General features: G+C 33.3%; 1 protein-coding gene across 3 annotated transcripts in view; it reads right to left on the bottom strand.

The window, feature by feature from the left end:
• Nucleotides 1-24,402, bottom strand: part of LOC118188610 (uncharacterized) — a 236,205-nt gene that overhangs the window by 16,686 nt on the left and 195,117 nt on the right. For all 3 annotated transcript variants that reach the window (XM_035359100.2, XM_035359098.2, XM_035359099.2), the window contains exons 9-13: nt 21,113-21,850; nt 16,098-16,149; nt 11,669-11,899; nt 9,956-10,075; nt 6,526-6,675 (exon numbers count right to left, since the gene is read on the bottom strand). In XM_035359100.2, coding sequence (XP_035214991.1) covers nt 6,526-6,675; nt 9,956-10,075; nt 11,669-11,899; nt 16,098-16,149; nt 21,113-21,850 — 1,291 coding nt within the window. The remainder of the gene's footprint in view (nt 1-6,525; nt 6,676-9,955; nt 10,076-11,668; nt 11,900-16,097; nt 16,150-21,112; nt 21,851-24,402) is intronic.

Raw genomic sequence — 24,402 nt, 5'->3', positions numbered from 1 at the left:
GCCTCAAGTTTTCACCACATAATATGCAACATTATGTATAAGTACAAAACGTGCAACATACACCTGTTGGATACGGATGGGCCTTAACGGATGATGGAATAACTTCCACCGTCCATCAGATATATATTGACGGGAAAAAAATATGCCGGATTGGAAATCTACGCGTTTTTGGTTACTTAGTTTCTACAGAAATTGCGCAGCAAATAGATGATGAGTAACAGACGCAGTGCTACTTCAAGTGAGGGTGTGTTATTCTGTGGATCTTAAGAACCGATTCTGAGAACAGGGTTTTTAATGATTGCTAAACTTTCAGAAACCTGTAGCTAATACGTTGATCAGGTCAATTGATGAATCCAGCTATATTAAAGAAAATAGGTTCTTTACTACAACTGTGTTGATCAGATGTCTCAAAGGCACTCTCAGAGACTTCGAGAAAAAAAAATTGCTGATGAAATCAGAAATACTGATCATACGACACCAGGTCAAATTACTAAAAACGCGCAGTACCGCGTAAGGTGACTACAGAGAATAAGATATTACTTAGAGATGACTGTAGGGTTTATATTTATTTTAACTAACATTTATTTTAAGTTTAAGCTATTTTTCCTATCAAGCCTTTACTTTCCCCTAGAATTGCCAATGCCAGAGTATGTAAATCGTAGTAGAACGCGCAGAGTATTCAAATTTTATCAGAAATAAATTGAGTTTAAATAGAAGGGAAACGAGATTGTAAGTGTGCTTCTTGAATCACGAGCGTGAAGGTTGCTTGGTAGAAAATTTAAGAACCGCGCGTTTCGGCCTGTGTGCCTATTTCGACAGTTCGTTGAATCTTTCAAATTCTTAATCAGAAAGTTTGCTGAATCTCAGCTGTATCTTAGAACGCGGTTAAGTTAGTTACGATTATAGAGCCTCGTAGGTAGTGACTTCGTTATTTATTTATCCTGTCATTTATTTTTAGTTGCATTTTGTCTATTTTGTTCAACTTCAACCGCCGGGTCGGCGTTGTTTGTGAGCGTCAAGTGAACGCAACTGTGACTTCTAAAGTGAAATAAAAAGGGAGTTAAACCCTTCTCAAGAGTTTGTGTAATTTCCAGTTCATAGCAGTCACTACTACTGTTGCTGGCAAGTTGGGGCCACGCAACATCATATGGCGAAGGACAACATATGCCGCGATATATTACCCACTAGTATAAAACAAAACTAAAATCCCAAAGTTTCCCGAGAATTCCGTTTCTTCATGAATAATTTCATAAAAATCTTAACCTCGTTTCTATATTACTTCTGCGCTAAAAGTAGACAGATGAAAAAAAGTTATAATTCCGCTACTGAACTTTTCACGGACGAAGTTCTTCGTTACATGGATGGCGCACTCGACTTTTATTGCCTTTAAATGGTAATTTTGTTTAGGTCAATGTTTCTTAAGGGCATACAACATGTTAAGGGGTGTTGGAACCCCAAAATCTTCAAAAAATTGTGATTTCGGATTTTTGCATTTTCAAATTCTCTACACTTTTATCTTTCTAAAAATACCATTCTTTAATCTCTATGAAAATTAGAACTGTAAAAAAATCTAGTTTTAATATGTCATCGACTGCTTTGATCAATGAGGATTTTTACATAAAAACGCGTTTTTCTCCAAACATGATTTTTTTATACTCGATGTACCTTTTCTCAGGAACTACTGCTTACAGGTACCTAAAATTTTTATGGCTTATTTATTAGGTTTCCTAATATTTACTGAAATGAGATTTTTGTGATAAACTTAGAATAAAAAATTTTAAAAAGTTTTTTGTGTGAGAAAAGCGCTAAATTTTACTATGCCTAACAAAATATTCTGTAAATTACTCTAAAATTCAAAATGTTTCAAAAGCTCATTTTAGCATAATCAAATAGGTATACTTTAATTACACAAAAAATTTCAAGCGTTAATCTACAGCAGATTTTGAGAAAAGGTACATCGAAAATGGCCAATTTAACATTGTCGGTATAGGGGTTTCTGATACCCCTTAAACTCTGTAACAATAGGTTAAGTTAGATTTCGACCCTTATTTCGTTTAACAATGTTACATTACAGCGTCATTTTTCCCCGATGGTGAGTTTCTGCACTTTTTTTTTCCGAGGCAAATAAATTCCTATGACCTGCTTTACACGATTACCAAATTTGATAACATTTGGTCCTGTAGTTTTCCTTTTATGACCATTTGAAAGTGGAACTTTAATTATAACCACCTTGTATATAAAGAATTTACTTAATTATTTGTCTTTCATATATCTGTTTTTTCTTTAAAAATGAGTTTTTGTTTGATGCAATTTAACCATGATGAGATGTATAGTGCAATATAGAGTATTAAAGTTTTGTTTCTCATCGGATCCTCTTCTCTAACTGCCATTCGGATGTAGTATCATATTTTTACTTTAAGAACGGATGCTTGAAAAACACTGTTTTGAGTGATTTAAGCTATGCGCTTTTGAATGCTTTCAACTTATAAGCTAAGCGAAAAATTCTCATTAAATGCAGTGTAAATCTGAAAGTTTTAGGCACCCATAGCAGTACTCAAATGAACTGGAAGACTGCCCATAAAAAGAAGTAGAAGAGATAGAAGTACTTCAGAATCAATTCCATGAAAGCTCCTTACTTGTCTAAAACAATGTGAGCCTCATTCGTTCTCTAGAATAGTGTTTTAAAGAACTGCCACAGATATTAGAATCATTAACAGAAATTTCAAATCAATATCTCTAATTCCATATAATAAGCTGTATGCATACAGTATCATCCACTAATTAAACATTTTTTGCTATTGATACAATAGAAATTTAAATTTGATTTTCAAAATAATAGTAAAGTACATGAAAGCAGTATATCATGAAACGAAAAATATCCGCAAGGATTATTGGGTTGGATTATATCAAGGCAAGTGAGAGTTATCTACTTGAGGAGGGATGTTTTTTTTGCAGAATTTTTTAACTCTCTGACCGAAGGTACAAAATTCATAAAAACGGTTATTTTTATTCAAATGAAATCATAAATTGGAAATGGAATCATAACGTGACGGATAAATAGCGGTTACCGCATTAATTTACTATAAATTTGACTGCTGATGAGCAAAGAACGCTCTCCATGTATATTCAGAATAAACGGTTAACGCGTGGTTCACGGATCCAACGGTCTCAGAATCAAGAGAAACAGGATCATATTTGTGTTATACCTTTATCACACACAGCGATCGCGAAGCTGTAAGAAACTTTTTAAAGAAAACATTTCTTTCAGAAATAGCTTGAACGGGAGTTTCTAGCTGAAACACTTGCGCTCAGCGATCTGTTGCGCATACGTCTCCGCAACATTTTACGAGGCTGGTGAAAACGTTTCCGCTTGCAGCTCGTCTCGAGAAGGTTAATCAATCAGATTTCCTAAAATGGAAGATTCCCGGAAATGTTTCCATTGACACTCAGTTGAGGATAAGTAGCATTTGTGATAGAGGTTTTACACGTCGGGAAAACTACGAAACCTTCTATAGTGATTTAGTGGGATTTGATCTGGCGAACACTTACCAATTATCTTATTGCTTGCCATCTGGAAGGCAACACCTACGAAGAAATACGAGTGACAAAATAAGCGAAACACAGTCACCCCCCCCCTTCGAAAAAAAGGTAGGGTCAAATTGACGATAAGCGTACGGGCAAATCAAAAATCCCAGAAATTTTGATTTTTGGCTTCCCATACGTACTTATTTACAACTTAAAAAAATTGCCGTACGTACGGTACGTATGAAAACTTACTAATTACGAAAGAATTTTGCTCGTTCATACAGTACGTATAAAAACTTATTAACAGTTTCAAAAGCTTTAATCTTACGTAAAGGGCAAAGTTCTTAATAAGTTTTTGTTTTATTAATTACAAAAATAATATGAAATGAAAACTAAGAATTTTCATTGCAGTATCTCCAAAAACTTCTATTCATAAAAAAAAAAAAAAAAAAAAAAAAAAAAAAACCTGCTGTTATTGAATCTCATTTTTACTTCCTTGTACGAAGTAAAGGAAGTATTGTAATCGCTAAAAATTTCGGGTATCATGTTTCAACGAAAATATTCACTTTGACCGCTCTCGAATCCATTTGAATGATGTTTTTGCATGAAAATAATATAAATAAAGAACTCTTGTCCAAAACGGATAAGTTTGATTTAAAATGGATTCATAAGATATTCTTTTTCGTGGTACTTGTGCGTACGTATGTATATATCTCCCATAACTCAATAAACAGTAGCCTCAGAACGCTAAAATTTTGCATATGAGACTGCTATAATATGTAGTTGTGCATCTCTGGGCCGCAACATACTTATGTATATGTACATATATATTTATGCACCCGTTCTGTTATCCGACCCGATGAGCTCAGTTTTTTATTCTTATTTGTTGGTAAATTGTGCATTTTTTGCTATCAAAGTGATTGAATTCTGTTGTTCTTATGATCTGGTTAACGTTTTTATGCCTTTATACCTACATGCAATAGTAAAATTATCAAAAATTTAAAGATTGCTTAAGTGGTACCAAGCCTCTCGAAGCCGCCATTTGTTTACATTTGAAACTCTCAGTAGAAGAGTGAATTAAGTCAGTTTCTGCATCAACTTCTGTGTCTTTTTGCCGAGTGGGGCAAAAAATAACCTTTCAATTTTGTTCACCGAAAAATCTGTCTTCCTGCCCGATGGCCGAACTGCTTGTTTTTGTGTAGAGACTCTAATTTTAATTGTGAAAATTGTTTTTCTAACTGTTTTTAACTCTGTCTGATGTTTTCTATTCTTACGTTTTTTTTTTCTTCCTTTACTTCACGTTCGTACGTACGGGTTCGTGCGAATTTGGAATGAATGACAAACGGCATTTGATAAAGTATCCATACACACTTTATTTAGCTAATATTAATCAGGACAGCTCTAAAGTCACTTTTTACAGTCTCCGAAGATCTACTATTAACACCCTGGAACAATCAGCGACACAGCCTTCAGGCTATCACGGTGAAGACAGCTTCACGGCAAAGCACTAGAGTACAGCTCCCGACTCTGCTCGGTCATTCTCGGAACTCCAGGTACTCTCGAGACTCTCCACGCTACAACTCGCGATGCACTCGACGACACACAGAGCACAGCTCTCTTCGGCTCAGTCGTTCCCGGAGCTCAACACACTCTCTCGAGGATGCACTCACCGCGATACATGTAGAAACTTTCGATACACTCGACGACCCACTCGGCACTCGCTGCCAGGCTGTCAACTCGATCGACTCCGTACGGACTGACTAACTCTAGACTAACTATCTCACACTGACTCTCCACGTACCAGCAGGGTTTGTATAGTTTTTGGAATGTTCGAGAACATTCTGGGCTAAACCGGTAAGAATTCGTTCCAGAAGGTTGTCCATCCGTCTATGGCATATCGCCAATTTTGTCGCTAAATGTTGCCAAATGGGCGATTTTTCGCCAAATGTGCAACCCTGCCTTCTCTTGCCATTTTATGACAACCCTAAACCTGCTTTGCGGGGAAGCTATCTTACCGCGCCTGGACATTTCGTAACACTGTTTTTCTGCATTTTACATTTTTTAATGAAAATGTTTGGAGTGTTTATGTATTTTTGCTTTGCCGCGAAGTGAAAACTGAATTAATTGAATAAGAAATACATCTTTAATGAAATTTGAGGAAATTCTTTAAATGAAATGCAGCAAAAAATGTGTGTAATTTAACAGGTCATGCAAGGAAATCATGTGGTGTCCACATCAGATTTTTTAATATTAAATAGATAAAAAGTTTTCAACTGGTTGTTAGGGAAAAAAATGCTTTTTTATGATGAGTTTTGAAGGTAATTAATAGAGTTTTTTTGCCTCCTAACGGGGATAGTGGTTAGCGTCGCTGACTACCGCGCCGAAGGGTCCGGGTTCGAATCCCGGAGAACGCATGGATGTTTCTAAATGTATAGTATCGGTAAGGCATGGCGGCACTTTAAATATGCGGCGAGCCGAAAGGCCTCTCGTGTGCTTTGGTGGAAGGGGAAAGGGATATATAATAGAGTTGTGGGAGCGCCTCGGACCCCTCTCTTCCCGGATGCTCTCCATCAAAATCGGGGGGGGGGCGGAACTGAGCTAAGACGCACTGTCACCTGTAAGGTGCACAAAGCTGTTGCCCACGGCAGGCCTATCTCTGGCTCCTTGCCACGAGGTATTTCGTGGGTTTGTTCTGACGTTACTGTCAGACAAGTGAGATAAGTCACAACAGCAACAAAAGCAGCTTTTAATAAAATTTTCTAGTGCTCTTCTTATCTGTCTTATATACATTAAAATTGGCTAATTTACCAAAAATGAGGACATTCAAGCTTAAATAAGCTAATAAAATTTCCCAGTATGGAATCCAAATATGCGCATTTCGTCATGATGCCGTATTTATCTATCTGCCGTGATTTCTGTATAACAATGATGCCAATAAAAATTTAATATTAAACAAGTAATGAATTTTGAATAAAGGAAGATATTATTTTTAACACTCACCTTGCTCAGTTTTCGGTGTAGAAATTTGACTAGGCAATGAAAAATTTGAATCATACATTTGCTCTTCTTCTTCAAGCGGTCTTTTAGATAACCAACCATTAGCTATACAGTTTCGCTCTTTCATTTTCCTGATGTGGTCGAGTTTATGTGCTGAAATAAACAGAAGTACTTAATAACACTGTTTTTTTATTTAACGCAGCATTCAATTTATATATAATAGCAATTAAAATATTTAAAGACACAACGTACATGCTATTTATTTGTTTTGAATAAATATGAAACAACATATATTAGACCTTACAGTATATAAGGCCTGATATTTTAGCAGCATTTTTGCTTTTGAAGCAAAGGGATTAGCTTATATATGAGTTCAAACTAATTCTATCATAAAAGTAATAGTATAGGCTAAATAAATGAAAAATAGTTTTTATTTTATTTGATCTTAATATACATTAATCACATTTCCAAATATCGGTGTCAACCCGAAATTTTCTAGCAATTCTCGGAAATCTCACAGAGGACTACTGCTAAAGGCAAGTCCGGGTGAATGTTATCTCTTTCCATTTTACAATGAACATCAGTGGATGTAATATCATTTTCAATTTAGTCAGCAATACTGCTCAGTAAAAAAATTAGTTTAAAAGTAGAAGGCGGAACTGTAGCCCGTTTTTCATCTGCTTCATGGGTAAAGTAATATCGACTTTAGTTCTGTCCATAGCACTCCTTAGCAAAAGTGATAACTTTTAGTTTATCGGTGGAGTTTCGTTTGTATGATTTGCCGATATCGAGACCACTTCATTACAAAAGTTGTGAGCGAAAACATGACTGCTTTTTAAGCTTTTCATGCTAGTATACACAAGCATATTTTTATTTGTATCCCTAGAGGTGGTGGCACCATTTGTAACCCAAAACATCAGTGCATTAACAGTTACCTTCCTAACGAGATTTTAAAACCGTTCAGAAAGTGAACAGTAGTTACATTAAAATCATTCATTACTTGTTCTGATTCAGAAAAATTAATATGTAATTTTTCATACTCATAAAATTAGGGACTAAATAAAAAACTTATATTTATTTAATGAGCTATACGTGGGTTACAAACTTATAGAACAAGTAAGGGACACCCAGACGATTCGGAATCGCATAGCATCATTATTAGATCGAAAATGACATGTGCTTATGGTAAACATCAGAAATGAAAGGTTACCACGTGAATATACGTTCGCAAAAGTAACAGAGGTCAAAGAAGGTTAAGTGTCCACTATGAAGTGTAAAGCAGGCCTTCTATCAGCGGCTTAGGGCTCGGATTTCTCCGGTAGCTACTGCGATGCATACAAGTTTCCTGGCGCTGTCATACAACAGTGTGCCTCCCTCTCGCAAGAAGTTAATCATGGCGTGAGAGGTCTGGTAATCGAGCAGCCCAAGGCACCAAACTATTACACCTGATCTACTGTCGGCCAAATGAAACGTTTATAATAAGCATATCGGCTAACTTCCCGTTCGCATATTCGCATATTCATTCATACTTCTGAGCCTGTGAGTTAAAGCTTTTCTATAAGAACTCTCGGACCAGCAACGCATCAAGAAAGAATTTCCAACTCTTGCTATGTGATGTCTAGTTATTTGATCGTACTCGTACTTCAAGGTTGCAACTTGGTACTGAGACTTCCACTGTATACAAAAAGTTTCACTCCGTCATTTAGGTTTTTCAACACGTTTATAAAACTTAAATATCTGATGTGTACACCACATGACTTCCTTGTACGGAATATTAAATTATACGTATTTTTTCTTGCATTTCATTTAAACTTATTGGATTGAATTAAATCTACTTCGCCGACAGCGCATAAACCAAGAATAAATGCATTCTTTAAAATTCACTCTATTTGTTTACCATAGTGACACTCTGGCGCTAGGCTCACTTAACAGTATTATAGCATGATTTAATTCGCAATAATAAATGAAGGTATTATCTTTGTTGTTGCGAAGCTAAGTTTCTCTAGATTGGCAACAAATCCACTATTCTGCTGTATCAAATGTAAACAAGCAATGGCCGCCATCAAAAAAATTATTAGGCTTAGCGGCACTTAAACAACTTTAAAATTGTTGATAATTCTAAAAACCTTGCATACAGATTTACTAAAAGCATAAAAATCTTAACTGGAAGATAAGAACAACATAATTCAATCATTTTTAAAGCAAAAAATGCACAATTTACAAACATATAAGAGTAAAGAAATTGAGATCACTGAGCCGGGTAACAGAGTGGATATATATATAAATATATTTATATACGTTTGGTGCGACCGATTGCAACCAAAATACGAGGTGCACATCTAAATGTTATAGCAGTCCTATATACAAAATTTCAACGTTCTGAGGCTACTCGTTTTTGAGTTATGCGAGATACGTACGTACGTACATACGTTCGTACAGACGCCACGAAATATTTTCTTCAGAATTCATTTTAAAGCAGTTTTATAATTCTTTTTGGGATGAAAAGAGTGTTTTATTCTGTTCTTAAGTATAGATATCACGCAAAAACATCGTTAAATTGCATTCGATAGCGGTCAAATTGGATATTTTCGTTGAAATATGCTACCTGAAAATTTTCGCGCTTACAATACTTCCTTTTTACTTCGTACAAGGAAGTAAAAAGATAATTAATATACGATTAACAGTGATATCAAGGGAAAGAATTTTCACGGTTAACTAAAAATAACGATTAATGCGAGGGAAGTTAAAAAAGTTTAGAAAATAGGGATAGCCATATTATGAATAACAGAAGAATATTAATTATAAAGTAACACAAAAACAATAACAGAAAAATATTAACAACAATTAACGTTTATTTTCAAGCAGTTTAAACCGGACAGTAAGTTCTTTTGATTACGTAAATTGAATCAGTATTCAAAATAATATATGAACACATTGTTAATAACGCCTTGATAAACATCATTAGTAATGAATAAGTGGAGTTATAAATTGTATCAAAGAACAATGCTAACAAAAGAATTTTAACAATTCCATTCAATTTAAAGTCGCATTGATTAAGAATTTTGTTTTTTTGCAAGAATTCATCTGGCATACATGTGCTATAACTGCTACAATCCCATGCATTTTCCCCTCTTTTCGGTACTTTTATCATAGCCAGTTTTGCTTTACGCTGATGGCTTGTAAAAATAATGTTTCATTGCTTCACAATAAAAAAATTAAACTTTTCTTTTTCAGACAGAGCCCGATTAATCCACCCCGGTTAATTGGGAATTGAAGATGAACTCTTTATAGAATTAGCGAAAATTATTTATTGCATTTTAGTACATTTCACACATCCGGCATTTAAATTTGTAACTGTTAAAGATGTTTCAAAATTGAAATAAATTTATAAAAATTTTTTTTAGAAATTAAAAAATTTCAGACATATTCTTACCAGCTTCACTTTTTGGCACAAACAATCGACGTGGGGAAGTTTTTCGATTGACGTTCGCTAATATTCGGTAATGACGTCGAAGTTTCTCCTCTTCGACAATTCGTCGGATACGTTCTTTTTCTAAATAATCAAAATAAATAAATTTACTAAAAAATAAAAAAAAAAAATTATTAAATAAAAAATCAAAAGTAAGAAATTTCATTCATTTTCGTTCTGTAATAAAATGTTCGTCAAAAATTTCTAATGCGATTGTACGTAAAGGTACTCTGATTAGAGTTGACTTTTGGGTACCCCTTGTATTATCGCTAAGTTGTTTCGTTTATCGCCAAGTTGTTGTTTCATTTATGGTAACTTGAGTAGTTGAAAGTTATGGAAAATCTATTATGACGTAACCGTTTGCATTATTCCGGGAAATTTTGAATCATAGGATGTTTTGTAAGGGCTTTTGTGGTGTTGTGTGGTTAGGAAGTAGATTGCTTGTTTTATTGTTTAGACGGTAGAATGGATGAATGTAGTAAGATTAATTTGAAGTTTCTGTACGATTTGGAACGAAAGGGAAAAAGTGCATAACAGGATTTTTTCCTTTTCTATGTTATTTTATTGTTTAGTTTAAAATGTAGTTTATTGAGATTATGCACTTTTTGTTTGCCTCTACTGTAGAATTGGGTGCTCCTGTGGCTTTTTAAGTGAAAATATATCGATGTGTACATGGAAAAACTCAAGGGAGTGCGCAAAGTTTAATTTGTGCAATTATCGGATGTTTTTTCAAGTGATAATAGGTCGATGTGTACACGGGTAATGTCAAGGGAGTGCGCAATGCCATTTTTGTGCAATTCTAGGATTTTTTTTTTAAAGTGAAAATAGGTCGATGGATACCGAGTTTGTGCAATTCTGTGTCGTGTTATTTTGCCTTTGTATAGCGACGATTTTTGGCGCAAAATCGCTGCTACACAAGCCAAAATAACAAGTCAAAGACTTGCACAAATTCGGTACCCATATACAGCCCAAAATCGCCAAGGTGTACCCTAACATATACTTTTACCGGTACTTTTTATCTATTTTATATATTCTTTCTGTATTCATGCAAAGACTACTAATAAGATAATTTGCGTGCAAAATGGAGATTAAGACTATTTTCAAGATTAAAAAAATATGGTAATAAAGTTTTATAATATTTCGGAAAACGGAAAAAAATTTTTTTAAGAAATTGTAACACAAAGCATAGTATGTTTACATGATTATTACAGTGGTGGCGCCATCTTTCGATAACAATTGGAATTTCCGTCGATACAAATCGAGTTTCTGGCCTTACAGGCAAATCTTTACTTTGGACTAACAGCGTGCTTTAAAACTGGCCCTACGTGTTTTCCGCAAGCAAACCAGTTACTAAATATATTTTATGCTTCTGTGTGTGCGATTAAAAAAAGGAAAGGAAATGAAAAAAAAAAAAAGTATTCAGACTATTGATTCTGGCGTCATAAATTCACTTATCTGTGAAATAAAAAACAAAACAAATTCTGCTTATTTACCTTTCTGTGAAAGATTTAACTTACTTTCCTGTAAAAGAGACGATCTCGCCAAAAAGAGAAATTTTTCATTTAACTATAATGTACTTACTTTCTTTACGAAAATTCTGCATAAATTAAAGTTGTGAAAACAAAGCAAAACAACAACAACCAAAAAAAAAAAAAAAAAAAAACTAATTTGTTTTACCTTCTTTTTTTACCAAAGTTATAGGCGTGAGTCCAATTTTCAAGAAAAACTCTAATTTTTCGGGAGTTGTTTCCGATCTAAGCTTTTCTGCTAAATATTCCATTTTGGGACTGCTTTCATTTACAGAAGGTAGAGCAGATTTCTCATCCTCATCCACAGAACTAAGGGGTGGAATCTCAGAATCTTCTAAAAGAATTTTTCTCCTCTTCAGGTACATATCAAATTCAATTTCTGAAAACAGAAAATACAATATGGTAGATACATTACAAAAATAACAAATTTAAAAATAACAGCTATTTCAAATAAAATAAAACAGCAATTTTTAATAAGTTTTAAATGACTAGAGCTTAATATTTACTTATTTTCACGTACAGCTATTTTAATAATTAACCTTTAGAGCAAGACTTCTCATTCGGGTTTAAAGCAATCACTACCATTCGAAAGATTTTGAAGTCAAAGCGACTAATGAAATAAAGTTCTCGCCATACAATAATTTCAACACAACCAACTAAATGCCGTTTGATAACACGAGCTACTTTCTGTTTACACTAAAATCCGAAGATTGTTATTCTGTAGAGCAAATCTCGATTCAGTTGTGAAGAACACTTGGCTATAACCGTTTACAAAATTGGTTAATCTACATCGTCTTCTCCCTTCTCACCATATGCAAAATATTATTCTCCCTAATAATTTTTCAAAAAGTGATGCATTCTAAGCATGTAAAATTGAAAACTGAAAATATTTCGTACAGTATTTATTATTATAAGGGTATATGCAAACCTGATTAAAAAATAATATATAATGTTGTTGTTATAATGTATAATGTTGTTATAATTAATAAATATACATGATGTTCAGTTTAAAAGTGTCTTTCGCAGATAATATAAGTACATGCTTTGCATTCCACATACAGTAGAAATAATATTCAGTGTACTTGCCTACACATTTCACAATTTGCTAGCAACACCGTAAAGGTTCCCTTCTCTTATATTCTGCATACCAGCAATTTTGTTCACTACAGATCTTCGAGTCTTATTATATGCATACAGTTTAACTATCTTAAGAAAAGCATAATTTGTACTGATTAGGATAGATTTTGCTGGCTATGGTCTTTAAATTTTAACATTATCCTTAATAAACTGCTTCAGCATCTTCAAGGTGGAATCTGCTCTATGATACATGTCGCACCATTTTATTATCCCCAAGAACAATGTCCAATTTCCAGCAGTAATTCTACGCAATATCTTGAAACGTCTCAACGTTTACGGTTGTTTCAAATCAAAGATTTTCAGAATTCTTTTTTTTTTTTTTTTTTAGTCCAAACGTGCTTTGTCCCTGAAGGAATATCGTTTTCGTTTTGCAATTTTGCGTCAGAACCCTATAAACGGTGTATCACTTTTCAAAATCGTTGCCACCAAATACTATCGCTCTGTATTATATTTGAAGAAATTAAAGTGTGAAGAATCTGCATAAATGTATGTATGTTTCTCGCATTGTGATAAAACAACGGTACCTAGAGCCATCCAATTTTGAATGACGTAATACTCCTACGAATATGGACATCTGAAGGCCCAAATCTGAAATTTGTTTTATTACCGATTTCATATTTTGTAAAACTTTAACGAATTTTTGATTAACAAACTCAAGGATTTAAAAGCGAGCAATGGCAACACTCTACGGGGGGGGGACTGTTCATCTCCAGTGCGCGGAACTGTGTAATATCTAAAGATACCCCTTTGGACGTAATTTAAAATCTGAAAACTTTCAGATTTTTTTAAATAACTTCTGCTACAGACAAAGCTACTAAGATGCCTCGTATGTGTAAAGCACTTGATCTAAGATGGAAATGTCGCTCTGAATCTGTGTCGGCACCAAAGCCGGCGCAACCAATGCAGTTGCACCGAACGGCAGAACTTAACAGCCGCAAAATTTTTAGAATTTGAGAAGCATCTAGACGCAAAATTTAAAAACTGTACCGGGCGGCTGCACAGCCCGACCGGGCCGCGCATGAAGCAGTTAGAAAACAATATTCAGAGACACGACATGCAATACGAGGGAGTTAAAACCCCATATCAAGCTATTTTCTGCTTTGAAGAATTCCTCCTTTCCACCAAATTGGTTTATCAACCTCTTACATATAACTAAACAATTAAGAATCAGAGACTAAATAACACGCTAATAAAACACGCATAAAATTATATACTACTCATTAAACGTGCAAGTCCACTAAGCGATATGACATGGATACCTCTAAAATTCGGTAGTTCTACGACTGTCAAACAACACAGCACAAAGGATTCCTAAAAACAGCAGTTTTCCCTTTCTTCGTGCTGGACTTAACCGAGAACGTACAACAGATGCTGCTGTTCACCTGTGCATCTGAGTCATACGGTTATCAGAAGTTTCTGTAGCTGGTGTTACGTAAAGGTTAACTTTAATTTGGTCTTATGCTTCTTTTTCGGTTATTTTGAAGTTTCGTACACAACCACAAGATCACAGAATGATGACTTTTGAAATACTGGCAACCTTCCCAACAGACAACCTAGATTTTAATTTCCCAAAGTTATTCATCTCCATATTCCGTCTTCAGAATATCTAGGATTGCATGGTTACTTTGGAATTTCGCTTAATTTTTACTAACAGATATATTTGCAGATCTAAGTTTGAGTTTTTTTTTACTATGGAAAAGCACACGAGGGCCTTGCATGAAGTAAAAATATTACACATGGGGAAGACAACAGAAACATCTATACAAGCAACCCTTTCGCCGATATTTGGGTTCGGTTCGAATTATAAGTATTTAACGGTCTTATATTTATTCGGCCATTGATATTACGGATTTGATTTGCATATTAACTCAAATTGCTGCTGGCACAAATTAGGATATTCGCATACCGTACTCGACAAATGCAGTGAGTTTCATGTAATAAAATCAACGGAAGCGGTCTTCGCCGCCTTGCGAATTCACATTTTGACAATAATTTATTTGTTTACTGGAGGGAAAGTATTTTCCAAACAATAACTACAGTTCTCCCCAACTTTACTAACATAAAAAAAAAAAAAAAAAAAAGAGAGAGAGAGAGAGAGAGAGAAAAGAAAATTTTAGGTTTTTATTTCCCCTTCTCTTTTTAAGTCCACTTAACCGTTTATTTGAAAAACTTCTTCCTGACATTAAACAGAAGTTCAGATAAATTAAAATTTTAGCTGGAAAATTATTAAACTCTCATGTAATAACCGGTTAAAGCAAGAGAAGAATACAACGTAAAATAATATAAATGTCTTCAAATAATGAATTTAATTCAATTAAAATTATATGTACGGGAATTTTAATGAGCATTCCGCAGTATCCATGACAAAAGACGGTTTCAAAAATGAAATGCAGGTAATCTACTAAGAGATCAGCAGAGAAAATAAAATTATCCAAAGCAAAGAAATGAATTTCATTTATTTTACTAGTAAATTAGTCTTACAATTTCATTTTGAATTCAATTAATAGCAGACATGAAATTCCTTTCTTCGTTACGTGAATATGAATATAATTCATATTTGTATTAAGGGATATTGCTTATTTCATTGTTATTTTTTTAATATGTGATACATTTTTATTGAAATTGTTTTTGATAAAGTTATTCTGCAGAGTAAAATTCTGTGCAGGTTTTTAATTTAATGTTTGAAGTTCCCTCTAGGCATTTTTACGGTACATTTAAAAGCCAGACGAATGCTGGCAGCGTAGCGGCTAGTATATAATAAAACAAATTCCATATTTGGGCTTCCAGATGCTCATATTCGGGTGGAGACGTGCGTTATTCAAAATTTGATGGCTCTGGTACCGTTGTTTTATCACAATGCGATTAACATGCATACATTTGTGCAGATCCTTCATTATATTATTTCGTTAAATATAACATAGGGCGATAATATTTGGTGGCAACAATTTGAAAAGTGAAACAGACATTTAAAGTTTTCAAAACAAAATTAATAGCCCTTTCTTTCTTTCTTTTTTTTTTTTTTTCTCTTTTCTTTTCTTTTTTTTTTTTTTTTTTTTAACTAATAGTAAATTCTATTGGCTCCAAGTATTTATCACTACATAATGAACCCAACAACTATTATCAGTCGAACAATATTTTTGTTAGATTCAAGATTAAAACCTACATAATTAAAAATTGTAAAAATTTAAGGAAAATTATACTTATTTTATAAGTGTCATTTTAATACTTGTATAATTATTAGCATTAAAGTGACTATATAGTATTAGTATAATTGCAATTTTTACTAGTATAAATTACTAGATTTATTAGTGGAGAAATTTATATAAACCTTAACAACCTATTGAATGAGTTATAAATGTGAATAACTATTAAGTAAGAAGAATAAACAGAAAAGTATGATATTAAGAAGCTTATTAAGCTAAAGAAGAAAATACACTTACTTTTTCTTTTAAAATGAGTCGTCAATCCCAATAGTTTCAGGAATTTTATTTTCTAAAGAAAAAATTAATAAGAATAGTTATATAACAAGTTTTATTAAATATTTTTAACGATCTATTAATAATAAGAAGCACAAGTACAAACACATATATATAAATTTCCTATCCAAGAAACCGAAAGTAATGAATTTTTTTTCTTTTTAAACGCTGGTATTATTATGAATTGTAAAGTAAGCTTAGAAAATAAAATAAGGTTATTTCATACCACGCGTTCACGGAAAAATAGCATTAAGTTAAACAATAAAACCATTACGAAATTTGTGAAATACAAAAAAAGAAAAAATATATAAGATTCAGGTGAAGCTTTTACCTCTAAAGGGAAATATGTATATATACAAGATGTTCCGGGAAAGACGTGATGAAAATACACATATATCCGAAATAAATGTGATTATTGCATTATGGCGCTTAAGCACTGAACACAATGCCGCACTTCAGTAATTTTATATTTCAAATAAAATTAATTACCTATGGCCAGTCTCCACGAACCTTTTCAAATAGTACACTAATCAATTTCCCCATAAAAAGATAAAACTTCAAGAATTTTGAATTTTGCTAGGTGTTTTCTGAACTTATTTTGATTTTAACACACAATATGCTGGTGAATCTTTATTCATCATATGATTAAGCAATACAAGATAAGGATTTGGATAGGAAGATAAAATTTCGAATGCTTGGCTATATGATGAATGAAATGAATACGGCCATTAATAATGGGATCATTCTTTTCTGAGAAATAAAGATCATTCATTTCTCATTTCAAATACAGGAAGAGTTACAAATTAGGCAAAAAAAAGCACTTTAAAAATGTAAATTTTGAATAAAATTTTTACCGATTTCAAGGCGATCAGAAGCAAAATTTCTTTGCAAAAGTGCAAGGAAAAACTATCATATTTATGCAGAAATCAGTAGAGAAGGCAAAGGAGAAACGAAAGCAACGCCGTAGATCGCGAAAAACAGTAATGATAATAGTAAAGCTATAATTATAGTAGCAGTAAAGCTATGATTATAATTTTGAAAGCATAAGGAGAACTAACTATATTGGAATTAGTAATTGAAACTGTTATGAATTGGGTTGGAATGGAACCTTCTGAACCTTTTCAAATTTCTAATAGCTTTTTCACGTTTATTACCGTTTTCTTCGACAGATGGAGGTTAAATTCGTTTCGTTTGCTCTGTCTGTTCATTTCGATATAAATATGATAGATGCAACTCTCCTCTTTGCATATAAAAGTATATACATAGAACAGCAGTTTTGCTAGTCATGGATTAAAATAAGTAAATAGATATATAAATTTAATTTAAAAAAGGCTAGAAAAATCACAATCCGAAGATTCTGTTTTAGATAGGTAAAAGATAAAATCCTAGTATACGGTACGGCCTCGGCCCGATTTTAAAAATTGTGACCAACACCAAAATGACTCGTTTACTGCCCATCCTAATGTTGCCAAATCCCGTGTGCGTCATATATTAGAATTAAATTGGTAAAAGTTTTCCATTTCTTATATTGTATCGACTGAAATCCAAAAATCTTGCATTTCTCAAAGTTACCCTGTTAGAGGACCTGATTTTACTGCAATAACACATATCATAACGTCTGCGCAAAATATGACTATAGCACAGTCTATGGAATCTGCAGCACTACAAATAGCGTACCCTGATGCTGAAATATGAGATTTGTGCTAGATAATTCCTAAACAATTTATTAGATGATTAAAATCAAGACTTCTCAATTTTGTACAGCTGTAATACGATGCACGAATACTAATTACTACTACTGTTATTTACACTTACATCAATTGCTACAAAAATCAGACTTGCAACTTTTTTAGTGGTAAAATTCGCATTAGCTGATTAAGCTTCAAGCAGTGTTGATAAGTACTGCCCTAAAGTGGTGGCAGTTACTTAATTTTTAACGCCGATTAAAGCGGGAAAAAAAAAAAAAAAAAAAAAAAAATAGCGAAACTGTCACCATCTAGCGGCACAAAGAAGGGTATTCTTTCAGATTCTATTTTCTGCTGTTGTCGAGTTGGTGATGCAGTAATCAGCACTTATTCTTCTCCTGCAAAATTCAGTAGCATTTCCGCTGAATTCAAAATTAAATTCAGAAGATCAGCTGGTGACTTGGCTTTCTTTAGTTTTTTCAGCAGGTATATAATATCCATCGTGATAATAGTGAAATTAATGTTTGATTGCACATTTTCATCAACTTGTGATACTTCTGATATATTTGTTCAGAGTGTATTCAGCACTTCTGTGATTTAAACTACATTTCACACATCTTGTAGCACTGAAGCAAAGATGCTGTGTGTGGCCAAACCTTTGGCATGTACAGCACAGGATTGGCCCAATTTTCAGTCTGAATTCCTCTATCCTTAAACTAATGATTAGAATGTTGTTTACATTAGATGGCGTTTCCTAATTCATTTTGATCAAGTATGTATAGAAGCAGTTTCTCAGTATTATCTCCATTTTTCTTCGAAAACCCATATGATATGACATACCCCCCACAAGCTGTTTAAACATATGATGGGAAAGTGTCTGGCTGATGAGCCATCTTTGATGGCTTCTTCAATACCTTGAGAGCTCTTTTAAGAATAATTTTTACTAGTTTTTCACTTTATTCTGATATGAGTGAAAAGGAATGTTTCTTTTATGCAGACTTTGTGCTACAAGAGCAGTCATTTTGACTTTTCGCGTAGATTATAAAGGAAGTTTTCTTCACCTCTGCCACAAATTGATCCGAACAAATCACTAGTAATTCTTTGTTTAGCTCGCACCAATCAAAATCAGTGTCGTTGATTACAACCGGATGAAGTTTCTTTTTTACTATATCTAATGCATCATTTGTATCGCTCTCTGTCGGCACATCACTCAGTGGTGAAAATTCATTCTGCCATGGAATTTCCAATTTTCCAATTTGCCGTTTCAAGTAGAATGAGTTTCAAGTAGAATGAGTGCAGTGAGTTCAGGATGACAGGATAGAAGATGACGAAAGAGGCGTTAATCTAATCCTAATAGTCTCTGGTATACTGGTACACAATCACGTTAAAATTTTAACCAGTTCGTTTTGCATATGCCTTAGGCCAAGTGCGTATGTAAATAAATCAAGAAGCGAACGCACCCACCCGAAGGCGAAGATACTGCGGCTGTGGAAAGGGGAGTCAAGGTTTCGTGAAAACAATTAAGTTGCATGAGGAGAAAAGAGACATTAAATGAACGCATCTATTTTAAATAATAACATGGTAAAAACGTCAGCAACTACTGCACTGCCAAATAGTAAAAAGAAATATTTAATGAATTAAAAAATAAATACATATAAAAGATGATAATAAACTGGTGAGAATTAGTTAATTTATTTTCATGGTTTTAAAACAATACTTTAAGGAATAACAATCTACAAAACACCAAGCTTTCATATATTTAAATGTGATTTTGCTATAATGCAATTCTTTAGGCAGCAAATGCATAAAATGCTAATGTAAGTTTAATCACTAAAACGATAATTGAATTTTCTCCATTTGTGGCTCATTTAATGCAAATTGCACCTTTTTAATAGTTTATTTACATTTGATATCTGATTACGTTTTTGTTACGACTTCTGATAAATAAATTAAAAATCTTAAGTTAAAAAGAAAAAAAATCACGTATTTACCAAAAAAAAAATCTTAAACGCTTGAAATTAAATTATGAAATACTAAAATATACATCTATGTACCTATGAATATGGCACGAAATAACTATTGGATATATATGTATAATGAAAAAAAAAAGTATTGAATTAAGAAAAACTGTATTTTGGTGCTTTAATAGTATTACATTCTAGTTCTAGTCCCCGTTATAGTTCATTACACTGTAATAAAACACAATAAAAAGAATAATGTGCCATTTTTATGGTACCCTTTCCGAGGTACCCATTTTTCTGAACCTAAGAACAAAGTTACCTTAACGTAAAGAATGCAAATGAAATAATAAAATTCGAAATAGTTTTGACACATCTGTGAAAAGAAATTCAGATCTCAGCTAAAAAAAACCTAAAATGGAATGAAAGTAACAAAGACAAGAGGCAGTAATATTTTGCTAGCTTCAGTTTTAGCTTGTAGGGAGAATCGTTTTCAAGATTTCTCTATTTAGTTTTCTGGAGATCAATCTTTATTTAAAGTAAAACTTAACCAAATGGCAGTAAAACCAGTAAAAATTAGAAAAGCAAAGAGTTACCAAAAGTAAAGAATAGTTACTATATTGTGCTGTGATGTCTTTGGCATTTGAGTAGCTCTTCATTCAAAATGTAAAGCAAGATAGCTTTTAAAATTCCATTTTGTTTTCTGCGAGGAGCTGCGGATAAGATTGCTAATTTTTATTTTTGTGATCTAAAAAATGGTAGTGTTGAATACTGCAAACTTAAAGCAGTTATTAATTGTTCCAGTTTAACTAATAAAACATAATGTAAAGAGAAAACTCGCCTAACTTCTCTAATTTCTAGTTTAATGGGAAGTAAACTGTGATATAAGAACAGCTAAATTATACAAGCATACATCAAACTTGTTTTTCCTCAGTTACTTCCTATTGCGGAAGATTTTTGCAGGATCATGCACTATTAAGATCTTATTTTTCATAAACAGTTAATGACCTAATGAAAATGGTATCCATTCAACATATATAATTCATACCTAATATTATTCTTAAAAAGTTCTGAAAATTTAATTAGTTTACTTTCTTTGATAATAGTCAAAGCTCACTATTAAAATGTTTTCATTAAACTCTATAAACGTAGCATTCTTTTCAGTAGAAACTATTATTAGAAGTATAAGCTAATTAAATTAAAAACACTGCCTTATTGATAAACAAGTAAAGCTAATCTATTATTACAAATAAACTGCGATTTTCCTCACAATTAAAAGAGAATGCAGGAGGAAAAATATGGCATAAAAAGATTAAAAGAATGAAAAAATATTTACCTGTGGATTGGGATCAAATTTCAAAGGCGGCCCTTTTGTAATTATGAGAAAATTCTTTAACCTCAATTCTTCTTTCCCATCATCGTCTATGCATTTTAAATCATTCTTTTCCATGTTTTTCGCTTCCAAGTCCAGCTTGCTCACAACAGGTGTTAAATCAACATTACTTTTCAGCACCGGGACATTATAACTATCTGGAAACAACTTCTGAGGACTAGTATCTTTACTAGGTAGATAATTAGTCTTATATGTTGGTGGAACAAGTCTATCATTAACACTGCCCACCACGTGAGGCTTTTGTAACATGTGGCCATTCATTTCCATTCTGCATTTCTCGGATTCCAGCAGACGGGCATGCATACCTTCGTTTTGATAAGGACTTGTTTTAAGAATAACACCATTCACGGCTTTTCGTTGATGATTCTGAAAGACATTGTTTCTCTCTTCTTTTGATTTCTTAGACTCATGGCTCTTCCTGTGATTGTTCGTGCACGCCTTTTGCAATTTTTCGTGCCTCCATTCATGGCCACTGTGATCTTTGTTGGAGAGTTCAGTGATGTGGTGGTGTATAGAGTCAAACTTTTTGGTTTCGGTAATGGTGTGCTTTTTGGTTTCACCATCAGATGGTGGTACATTCACTTGTCTCTTTTCGTTCAGTATGGAAGGGCTGAATCGCAGATTTACTTTTTCGTTTGGATGTGGCTCTTTGGGGTATGAATGATGATGGCGTTGATTATCCTGAAAGATGAAAAACAGATGCATATGAATAATGGAAATATTCTAGGATGAATATCTACACCATATTTGAAAGACTAAGGCGTTATTTTAATTATAATCTAAAAATGTACAACTCAGTACCATTTACAGACGGAAAATCTGGAAAAAGTTCTTTATATTTGACATTTTTTAAATAATCAGATAGAATAGAAACATTTCAAAATGTAGAAAACCTTCTCGTGGCGATGACTACCCTAGTGTGACCACCTCTGAAAGTGATTTGAAAACTTAGAGAGTTTTTTCTAAATATCCATGTTTATTTAAGCAATTCAAAAACTTCGACATTACGCCAGTGGCGGCTCGTAATAAGAACTGTGGAACTGCAGCACCCCCTTTTCCAGTTATTGTTATTTTTAATATTTAATATAGTGTGCCCTTTAGTCTTTAATTCTTTCTTTATACTTTTACAATACATAATCCTTAAGCTTAATGTCAATAGCCATCCGTCACTTTGTGACAAAGGTACGAAAGTCTTTGGAACTGCGCGCTTCACAGTTCCAGCGACGTGGTGTTTGGTTGTTCTGCGCATGCGCACACAGAAAGCACGCGAGCCGGGCAGAGAGAAGAGCACTATGGCTCTTGCAGTGCCGAAATTCTGACATGTTATTGGAAACGTGATTTCTTTTTACTCCGCGTGTGTGGTACTCCTCCACATGGCAGAACTTCATCATACGGACCATAAACAGAGTTCATGAAAATTTGCAACCTTTAAAAACTTGCCTTACTGAAATTAAATCAACATCAAATGCAAAACAACAACAACAAATGAAACAATTGTTCCTATTTGCGAAAGCAACAGGAATTTTAAAATATCTAAATGGTGATAATTTCAAGAGCTTTTTTATTTTTGATTAGAGCTTTTTTATCAGATGCCTCATGTTGAAATAATATACAACTAAATGCAATCCAGAGAAATTAGTGTGTTTAAAGTTAACGAATATATAACAAATTTCAAGACTGCTATTTTATAATTAAGCAACTCAAAGTACTGTGAGAACTTTTGAAAGACACTGATGGTAGAAGCTAAGGAAATATGTGACTTTATAACTATGTATTGATAAAATGCACAGATATTCTTCCACTAAACACTTAACAGCTGCTAAATTGTTAAACAAGAAATGCTTCGCTAGTTTAAGGAATGGACATTCTACAGAAGAAATAGTATTCACCACTGAAGCATATTTAATAATTGACAAAAAAAAAAAAAAAAAAAAAAAAAAAAACTGATCTAAAAGTATTCTTTTGTAGGTCTGATATCCATGAATACTGCAAATTAATTGAGCTACTGAAATTTATCTTTGAAAATAATCTAGATGATGTTTGTTCTTAGTGAAATCTTGAGAGTTCCCGTGACTACATCAAAAGCAAAACGCTGCTTTTCAACATTGAAAAGAATGAAAGCTTTTCTAAGAAGCACTAAGAATTCGGAAAGACTAAATGCGCTTGTATGGCTTTCAATAAAGAAAAATTTCCTCAGTTCTCATCCAGAAATCAAGGAGAAAATTATTGATCTTTTCGTGCAAATTAAAACAAGAAGAATGGATTTCATTTTTAAATGAATAGGCAAACATTGAACTGTAACAATTTTGGTTAAAGTAATTAAGAAATGTTTAATTTTTTTCTTGTAAGATTTCATGAAGTTTCAAAATAATATTTTTTTTATAAATGTTTGTTTTCTTTTAGACAATTTTAAAACGAAGGTTAATTTTTTTGGAACAGCAGCCCCACTAATTTTAGCCACGAGCCGCCACTGCATTACGCAAAACCTCTCTAAAACGGTCAGCTCCACAGGATGACACCCGGAACACTGGGTATTTGCTTTAGAAACGAATAATTGTATCACAATATTTCAAAAATATAATATGCGGCGATTCCTGTCAGGTTGTTGCCAACGAAATGGCCGATTTTAAAGACGATAAAAATAAGACTAATACCTGTTCATTCAAAGGTTTCGTCAGAGTACAATACATTTTTGGCAAGATAATTTGTATCACGTTTATAAAAATCAGCATCTCTAGAGGTGATAAAGCTCTCCACTATCCGATAAATTAATGCGTAGTTGGCAAGTATTTCTTAAAGAAAAATAGGTCAGGTGCCGGAAAAAAATAATAATAGGTTCTGAAATATCATAATAGTATAAAGGATAAGGCAAATTTCGTTAATTGTTGATTTACTATGGTTGACACTATCACATGTAGTCGAGCATTATCATAAATAAATAAAACGCAATGTCAGTACAAAAGTGCTGGTTTCTTAAGGAACATTTTGTCATGCATTTGCCACATACCTACACCATATCTGCCAGCAGATGAGAGCAGTCAGCGATATGGATATTACTACGGAACCATTACTAAAGCGCCTTCAAACCTTCAAGGCAAGCTGCAGAGCTACGAGGTAAGTGTAATCTTGCTTGTTCTTTAGGCATTGCCTCCCCCGGACTAATTTACCCGTTAAAAGAAAAACAGAAGAAAGAAAACCTAAATGTAAAATCTCTAACAATTCTATTATAATAT

The sequence above is a fragment of the Stegodyphus dumicola genome, chromosome 8 (assembly GCF_044657685.1).
Source record: "Stegodyphus dumicola isolate Sdum_Otavi_A_Nest chromosome 8, ASM4465768v1".
Classification (NCBI taxonomy): domain Eukaryota; kingdom Metazoa; phylum Arthropoda; class Arachnida; order Araneae; family Eresidae; genus Stegodyphus; species Stegodyphus dumicola.
The sequence above is the reverse complement of the archived record's forward strand: the minus strand, read 5'-3'. Positions and strand labels throughout refer to the sequence as shown.